This window comes from Atta colombica, unplaced genomic scaffold (assembly GCF_001594045.1).
Source record: "Atta colombica isolate Treedump-2 unplaced genomic scaffold, Acol1.0 scaffold153, whole genome shotgun sequence".
NCBI lineage: Eukaryota > Metazoa > Arthropoda > Insecta > Hymenoptera > Formicidae > Atta > Atta colombica.
The window spans coordinates 2,630,839-2,640,644 of record NW_017259243.1 but is presented as its reverse complement, the minus strand read 5'-3'; the positions used below and the strand labels follow the sequence as shown (position 1 = coordinate 2,640,644).

At 30.4% G+C, this 9,806-nt stretch overlaps 1 protein-coding gene across 13 annotated transcripts in view; it reads left to right on the top strand.

Annotated features, from left to right (window-relative positions):
• Window positions 1-9,399, top strand: part of LOC108685493 (TLD domain-containing protein 2) — a 151,684-nt gene extending 142,285 nt beyond the window's left edge. For 11 of the 13 annotated variants that reach the window (XM_018190314.1, XM_018190310.1, XM_018190309.1 and 8 more), the window contains 3 exons: window positions 7,327-7,608; window positions 8,338-8,507; window positions 8,591-8,726. In XM_018190314.1, the coding sequence (XP_018045803.1) occupies window positions 7,327-7,608; window positions 8,338-8,507; window positions 8,591-8,726 (588 nt within the window). Of the gene's footprint in view, window positions 1-5,975; window positions 6,169-7,326; window positions 7,609-8,337; window positions 8,508-8,590 lie in introns of those variants that run through there. The other 2 variants (XM_018190316.1, XM_018190304.1) reach the window with 2 other exon arrangements.
• The last annotated feature ends 407 nt before the right edge of the window (window positions 9,400-9,806 follow it).

The following is a 9,806-nucleotide window of genomic DNA, read 5'->3' as shown; positions in this document are numbered from 1 at the left end:
TATATATATATATTATTTTTTTATTTATTTTTCGAGTTTATTTTTTCCAAAAATATTAGTTATTAAACAATAATTCAACATTTTTAAATAAAATGTAACTTTGGCACGTATTAAAAATTTTATGATACGCCATATATATTTATTTAAATTAAACCTTTCTAAGTTATTCTGTCCTTGTATAAAAAAAGATCGCTTAAATTGTGGGATAAGATATACGGAAATCCATCCGAAATCTTATAATGGCACACGGAAGTTCTTGATTATGAGCGTCATTAACGCCGGTGTCATTAAGGACAATTTTGGCAAATCAAATGACATCAGTGACGTATCTCCTCCCCGGCGTGGTTCGTTAACGTAGCTTGTCGCTATCACAGTTGCATCAGGACAGCTAGGAGATCGAAGGACGATCCTGTACGAATAATGCACTCGAGGCCAACGTGAGCATTCGGCGGAAATTTATGTATACTTGGCATTAAACAGGAAGAACGGAGACCGGAGACGGATCCCAATGAAAGGTTTTTTTTACAAAGTTTCTCGTGTGGTCACTGAAAGAAATCGGATCGTGTGCCTCCAACATCATTCAGTCTCGATCGATTCGTCCTGCCGATTGCACGAACCTCGCAACTGCCGCGTGATTCTCTAAAGGGAAATTCGCATAAAAAGTTTCTATTCCTCGGTCCAACTGAATCGTGAATTTTGCATCGTGAAGACGAAATTCTCTCAATCGGTACTGTAATCGTAATTATCGATACAGCTGAAAACAGGAACTCGATTTGTAAAGTCGCAATTTCAAGCTGTTAGCAAACATCGATATTTAAAAACTTGTAATCAACGATATCTAAAAGTTCAAGGGAAAGGTTAGCGGAAAACTATATCTAGACATTATTTACATCGATATGACCGTCGATCCGTACCCTATTCTGAATTATGTCTTTCAGCATTCGTCGAGAATGCTTACGGTGAGTTTTATTTACATAATTCCTATTTATAATAATAATTTATATGACGACATAAAAGATAATTTTAATATACTTTATATAATATTAAAAAAATATCAGCAAATATTATAGATTATAGTAAATATAGATTATTTATTTATATTATGGAGCTTAAATTATTATTGACATTTGTAAAATTATCATAATTGTTAATTATCGAAAGTTTTCATATTTTCGCGATCTGTAATTTACACAAATAATAATAATAACAAATTGTTCCATTAAAGTACGATTAGATAAAAATATTGATAAAAATAATTATCATTTCTTGTTTCTGCGATTAGTATAATACATAACAGTGTTCTTTTAATTAATGAACTTAATCAAATTAATATTTATCCAAAATCAGTTTTAGTTGATTTTAAAGAGATTTAGATTGTGTGGCCTTTAAAAAATGTTTCGCGCGTGTTAGGTACTTCTTTTGAGTTAAAAGCGGTTACTGTGAATGTGTAATTATTCTCATAAGTCTGCAAATTTAGTTAGATTCATTCTTCGCGTTTTCTTAACGAGTAAATTGCAACACACTTGTTATTGCAAAAAGTGTATATCTTAAAAAATAAGACATTTCAAGAGTGACAAAAATTCTTACGACTGTTTGTTGTCCGTTTTGTTTTACAAGTACGATAATAAATTAGAAATGGGGTGTAAATCTGTCGCAGTATAATAAATTCACTATGTTATTTTCACAAAGAAGATTAGTTAATTCCTTTGAGCCATTTGTAAACCGGTTAATTTATGTTTTTTCTGCAATTATCAATTCAATCGTAAGATTGACTAATGCCTGACTAATAGGCTTTTCACGGTCATTAACCTGTCAGAGGACTGGAACGTGTTCTTCCGCGTTCTATTTTGATACTTGGCTTGCACGTACTGCCTGAAAAGAGGCGTTAAGAATACTTTTGTAACTTATTTTTCTATACGAGCATGAAAGTCTCATCTTTTATGACGTGGAATGCCTTCTCTCCCTCTCTCTCTCTCTCTTTCATTAGGGATTATTTTAGTCGCTCTATTGTATTTATTGGAAAAACATGAAGTGAGAATAAAAAGATTCTTTATTGGATTTTTTATTAATACAACAGCTATTATTGTCTCAAATATAAAATATCTTTATAACAAACATTTGACAGGATTTTATTAATTTGTCGTATTAGATTTGTCTTTATTTATTGTGTACTGTATATAATTTTCGCAATAAAAAGATTTGACTCATGATTTATTTTAAAATTTATTTACTAACATTGCTATAACTTTGAAGCATTCTGTATATGTTTTTCACAAAATTTTTTTAATCTGTTCTTGTTATCTTTCGATGACCTCCACGCGGAGATGGATCAATTCTGCATTTCTCGGATTTCAGATCGCGCACGTGGCTACCAAGTTGTTGCCATCGCTCAACGTAATAATTGCAAGCGAGTTTAACATTATAAACTGCGCGAATTGTGACAAGGTCACGCGACGTTTCATTCTTTTCGTTTCTGTACTTTTATAAAAACTTGTAAAAGAATGATCTTGAACAGCATTATACATAACAGCATGAAGTACGAAAAGAAATAGATTATTTTCTTATTTGAATGATCGCTTTGATTTTTTTATATACAAAATATAAAAAAGTTATTTTCCTAATGGAATTGAATGAAATCAATAAAAAGAGATTTTTTATTACATCTTTTTTTGCTAATATTGAATTTAATATCAGATTCGCGGCTGGCGTAATCTATATTTATCGTTATATGTGTGCATATATACATATATTAAATAACAAAACAGTCATATTAGTTTTTATGTTACTAAATACTTGAAGAAATTTACGCAACAAGTCAGCGATTGAAGCTAATATATTATATACGTCATATAATCCAAGTTAAAATCTGCCGACATAAAATTTATAAAGGTATTTTCTAAAACGTATTTTTGAAAACTACATAATTTTATTGATATTTACCGATTTTTGTGTATATTATAATTAAATATTGTAATTCGTTTCGTTATCGTAATTCATTTTTAATTATATTTAATTTATATTAATTATATCTTTGATATGTGTTTGATCAGACATATGTAGATTCATTATCTTCAATACATGTATGGGAATCTAGCTATTCAGCAGAATCGACTTGGAGTAACAAATTAAAAATTTCTAATAATATAAAAATCAATAAATTAATACATATTAATACATATTAAATGTTCATATTGAATATACTATTGGTTTAATTTAATATCAATTAAACAGTTTAATAAAAACTTTGGTAGAGAGAGAATTTTTTATCGGAGATTTTAATTAATAATCCTCCAAATTAATTCTGCAAATTTTATTTCGTTTATTGATTTAGTTATTTTTTATGTTAAATATATTCAAATATTTTGTTAAAATATTTGTTTTAAATTATTAATATAAAAATTATTATTATAGATGTTGATTTTATTAGAATATAATATCTGAACTAAAGAAATTAATATATGTATATAAAATATGAAGATTAATTAATCTTCACAAAATAGACGACGAATATTCGCGTGGATCTTTTTATTTCCATAAATGATAAGAAATTATTTATGACGACTCACTATTATTCTCCCGGATAATTTATTAAAAAATTGATATAATTGCATTGGCTAACGAGCTGTTTGCGCGAAACATCTGGAAGCATGTCACTATCAAATCGAAATTAACGCGATGCCCAGTGAAGTGGTCGATAATGATAATGAGCTTTGAAAAACCTCGCAATGAAGAACTGATGGACCGGCAGTGATGATATTTTTATATCCGTCCGTATGAGAGACGAATGTCAAAAGTACGATAGGCTTGCAATCCCACATGCCGCGATAATGCAATCTTTATATACAAACAAACGTTTTGCTTCTATTTCCCGCGTAAGAGAAATATTGTTCTAATCAAGATATCAATTTCTGGATCTTCGTTTCTTCTATAAATTGAGGAGAATCTGAATTATATTATTAACTTGTGTGTATCTATTTGCATATTTTATTAATTATTAATAATACTTATTGCTGTTCAAAAATTTTAACGGGAGTTTTAATAATTCTGAATAGATAAAAAAAAGTGTAAGAATTAATTTGCTTTTGGGAATCTCCATTTAATTTTAATTTATCGATTACATTAATATTAATTATAATATGTTGATATATATTTATATTATATATTTATAACATATCCATATTTTTATATTATAATATACTATAAAATTTCAATGAGCTAAAAAAAATTTAAATTTAAAAAGAAGATTAAAGAAAAATATGTAAATTTAGCTTTGCTCAGTTTTTCTGAATTTGTAATAGTTGTTGATCTTTCTTCTCATTAGACATTTTACATGCTAGAATAACATTATCTGACGAAGTCACAGGGCAACTGCCATAATCCATCCATAATAAACATTCGTATGAAAGCTAAAATTCTTCCAATCGCGAGATCAAAGGTTATCGAAATTTTTTGTATTTTTTTTATACAAAGACGGGTTTATTTAATAATAACTGATAATGTTGAAAACATAACAGCCAGACGGCGTCTTTTTGGAATATAATTTTTTCCTTTGTGAATTCATAAATAATGAAAATTGCACATGTATATTGAGTGATAATTGATATGTAATAATATCATTCGAGAAATGTCGTATTATTCTTATTACGTTTATAACATAAAATTCATTGTATTAATTTAATGATTTATTATTCTTGTATCAGAAAAATGAACAAATGGCGACTGTATTTATATATTTGCGATAACCTGCGGTTTAACTTCGCCGTCATTCGGATATTCTTCAAACATTCAATACTCAGTTAAAATATGTAACATATGTAGTATTTTTCCTGCAATTTATCTTGAAGTCTACTACAAAATGAATGAAGCTCAAACTTCATTACAGCAAGAAAGTTAAATTAACTTTAGAATTTTTTTTATAAATGACGTACATCTCTACACAGTATGTGTAACAGTATGTATACATTTTTAAAATGTAAAAGAATGCAAGAATACATGTATCTAAATTTTTCTCACTCAACGCTTTGTGTGTCATTCGTATTGTAAACATGATATAATCATTAATGTTTTTTATTTTATTTCCCTCGCTCGCGTCTCCAATCTGTATTAAGCAATATATAACAGTTGTCAGAAGCACATTTGTTGTCACGTATAGCGACCTACAATCAGTACTAAAAATTATCAATTTCATCAAGTAAGAACTGTATACGTATAAAGTCGCAACGACACATTTCGTATTCAGATGTGTGTGAATTATTATCGCTTCCAGGTGTATATGTTATGCGCCGTCAATCGTTTCATTATTCGAATCAATTGATGGATCTTTTCAATAATTTAGCACACGATAACACATCGTGTTGCACATGACATTTAACGATGCGTAGCATTATCCACGATCCAGCAATTTGCATTTCTACTCTATGAGACGTAACATAATATTTCTCACGATTTTGATGAATAACAGTATTCATTCAGTACACCGTAATTTTTATTGCATTCTTGAAGATTTTTTACTCGATTAATTGTTTTGTTATATCATGTCATCCTTAATTTTCCTCTATTAATAAAAATTAGCGAAGAGACCGTTATAGTATTGTAATTATATTATATAAATGTAATTACATTTTTTTATGTAATTAAAACAATCTCTTATCTAGATGAGGCATCGGAATAAAATGAAAAAATAATTAAATTCATCATAAAAGCATTAATATTTGTGTTTTACTCTTAAATAATCTTTTATATTTAGTTTTAATATTTTTTATTAAACAAATATTCACTATTTTATATAATTCCATGATTATTTAATTTTGATTTTTTTTTTATTTTTAATCTTATTAATTCATTGAACTGTCTCGTTTGTTTTAAACATCAATTATTTTATTTAAATCTATTATAATTTCCGTCTACTTGACATCAGCATTCTGCTCATCATTTATGCACCGACTTTCGGGTTCGCGATACAGTCGCGATGGCGACATCCAATCGCTCCGATACGATTTTATTCCAAGGCCATCCATTTATAGTAGCTTCTACAATTCGGATTCTATCATCGGAGGTTCTCTGTATGGATATGCACCGCGTGGCATTTGCATTCTCTCGCGCACATATTGCATTATCATGCGTGGTGCGAAGCTAAGCGACTCTTGTGATTACAGGCGACGAACAAAAGTAATTTAATATCGGCACACATTTCACGGTGGTCTCCCACGTTAATAATTATCCGACAATTGACTTGAATAAACGCAACCCACTGCGATTACGTGAGATCGAACTAACAGAATACAATACGACACTTGGATGTGGTAGTGCCCTATAAATGTGCTTAGATTTAGTTAATCCGAGGAGGTCAGAAGTTAAAAGGATGTTAAAACTTCTTTATCAATACATTTTTATATTCGAATTTTATTAGAAAAACAGAAAATTCCGCGTACTTCGAAGCTATTTAGGATTTTAAGTCAGGCGGTATAAAACTGAAATATTTGTTGAAGATAATTCTAGATTTATTAGAATAATAAATTTATTAACACATAACTTATTATTCGTAGAATATCTATTAAAATCGTATACGATAATTATTCACATGAAATTGTATATATATTAATTAAGAAGAAGCGTCAACTATAGTTAGATGTTGGAATAATAATATTTTTCAAATTTATGATCAAGTTTAATTTGTAAGATTATTACTTAATTGTATTGCAAGCCTGAAAGAATCAGCGCAGAGTTAAATATATCTGAAATAAATATACGTATTTAAAATAAATCACATATAAAATTATTATTCCAAATCATCTAACTTTGATCGTTATAGTTGCTTCTTTTTACTTGATTTATTCATGTGGCGATCTTGTTTTTAACTTATTATTATACATATATTAATTTTATGTATCTATAATAAAATATAATAATTGTCAATTATATTTGCTAAAAAAGCATGTTACATTTGTTTTAATATTATAATCATTACTTCAATATCTTACCTGACTTTAATCCAATATCTTATACGATAGTCTAAAATTTTTTATTCAGCATATATTCAGAGTAGACATCATATGCATGTTGCAAGATAATTTCTATGTTTAATAGGCATTAGGAGAATATTTCATTCCACAAATGTTAAATACTGATGAGCGTGCCGTCCATATGTACTAATAGAGCATCATTTAGAACATTATTCACATCCATCTGTGTTACAGTTATCTTTTCATGGAATCGTCATTGGTAGAGACGACTTTACTTCTTACCTCCTCGATTAGAATTCGCGATATACGTATCAATGTCGAATTATACGCTTGAAAAATATGTTAAATGATGCATTGTTTACAGGTACTGTCTATGAGCGAGGAGTTCAGGCGAGCTCTTTACGCAAACAGTGCCATTTCTCTGGACAACGACGTTATTGTGCCCGATCTCATCGGCACGACGGAAATACTCAGCGAAGAACATAGGGAACAGCTCTGTCGTCATCTGCCGGCGAGAGCGGAGGGCTACCAATGGACTCTCGTCTTTAGCACTAGCCAGCATGGCTTCAGCCTCAATAGCATGTATCGAAAAATGGCTAAGGTCGAGAGTCCGATCCTGTTAGTCATTGAAGACACAGAGGGAAACGTAAGTTTCCTGTTTTAAATCCTTAATTTTAATGTTTAAATCCTTAATTTAAATTGTAGAAATATTATTGGTTTTAATTTGATTAGTTTTAATTTGATCTACATATTTTTTGATATTGTATTATGTATCAGATTGTATACAAATAATAAATCTAAGCACATATCTACAGGTGACATATATCAGGAAAGCAGCTTTTTAATAAATACAAGTATTAAAAATATATTTATTTAATAAAAAAACATGCGTTGTTAAACTGATTTCTCGAATGCATATATTGGGTTGTTCGGAAAGTTCGTGTCGCAAAAGATTTAAATTTAATAAATGAAATTAAAAATTTAAATCTTCTACGTTTCAATTTTCCTTCAAAATCGGCACTTTCCGGACAACCCAATATTATCAGAAAGATAAACTAATTATAAGTGGAAAACAATTCAATCTAGTAAAATGTCGAAGTCAATTGACCTAATTAATTTGAAATAGAAAGTTCTGTGATTATCATAATTAGTCTGAACGAAAGATTAATATGGATTTTCACAAAGTTATATTCGTGTGTTGGCTTACTTCGTGAATGTCTTGTAGCTGTTCAAATTGGCTCATTGCTCTTTTCCATTCGGATTGTTTATTCGAAACGCGAAGTAAAAATGAAATATAAACGTAAAATAATCTTTTTCTTGGTTTTTACTATGTGTACATATCGCAGTCTTTATGAATCACTTCTTTCTGTCACAGGTGTTTGGTGCATTGACCTCATGCTCGCTACACGTGAGCGATCACTTTTACGGTACCGGCGAATCTCTGCTCTTCAGGTTTACGCCGAGGTTCCAGTGTTTCAATTGGACCGGGGACAACTTGTATTTCATCAAGGGCAATAACGAGAGCTTAGCAATCGGTGCTGGAGAGTAAGTTATCTCATTTTTTTTTCAAAACCATCATTGTTCTTTTGTTGTTGAAGAGAACTTTACAGAATTGATCTTGTTTTCAGCGGCAAATTTGGGCTCTGGCTAGACGGTGATCTGTATCAGGGTAGGACACAATCTTGCAGTACATACGGCAACGAGCCATTGGCGCCACGCGAAGATTTCGTCGTTAAAACACTGGAATGTTGGGCGTTCATATAGGACACGGCCTCATATTCCCAGCCCGTCACTCCTTTGCCATCACCACAGCCTAATTTAACCTGAACTTGTGAACCTTACGAAGATTTCGTCTCCAAGAGAGATTAGAGGAAAACTAATTATTCTAAGGACATTATCGGAAGAGTTGAATCGGATCAATGTCACCGATTAACTCTATCACCATTTAGGAAAATCTCGCCCAGTGATAGACATGATGATACTCCGAGGAGAAAGAAATGAATCAATGTCGTTGCACGAAGAGACAACGATAGCATTGCCTGAAGAATGAAATCGGCGAGAAGCAGCCTTGAAAGAGATGCGGACAGTAAAAAGAGACTGACATGGCCCGAAGTTATGCGATCATAGCGCGTATCTATTTGCATATCGCGTATCGTAATTACTGAGTATCGTTAATTGCCCCTGACTCCCCTGTCTTTTTTAAGTTGGCGTATTTATTTTATTTTTTTATATTCTGTTGAATGAGATTGTCGCTCGTCAATTTGATTTGTGGTTATTGTAAGTTGACCGAGAGAGAGTCGAAGAATTATGATTACTTTGTATAATAATCGTTACTTCGAACTAGTCGTGAGATTACACATTTAATGCTGGTATAAAGATAATTATGATGATGATGATGATAATGATGATGATGATGATGATGATGATGATGATGATGATGATGATAACAATGATGATAATGTAAATGCAGATGTATAATGATGATAATAAAAGAATGAAAGTGTGAATGATTGGAAACGATATGGATGATAAATGCGAGGCGAGATATATAACGTTTGAAAGAAATTACGATTTACAAATTCAATATGAAGATGCTAATTCTAACAATTTGTTGATGTGTAGATAATGTAGATAATAAATGTAAATATATATATATATATATGTATATATATATATATACTATGATCGTGTTGCAATGATTGATTTTGACGGTATAGGTAGAGAGAATTCTTTACGGAACGCTGTGTAGCTCATCATGTGCATAATGCAGACATTTATTGAATCAAGAAATGTACGTGACATACATGTTATTTACATGTTATTTACATGGATACACATGAGGAT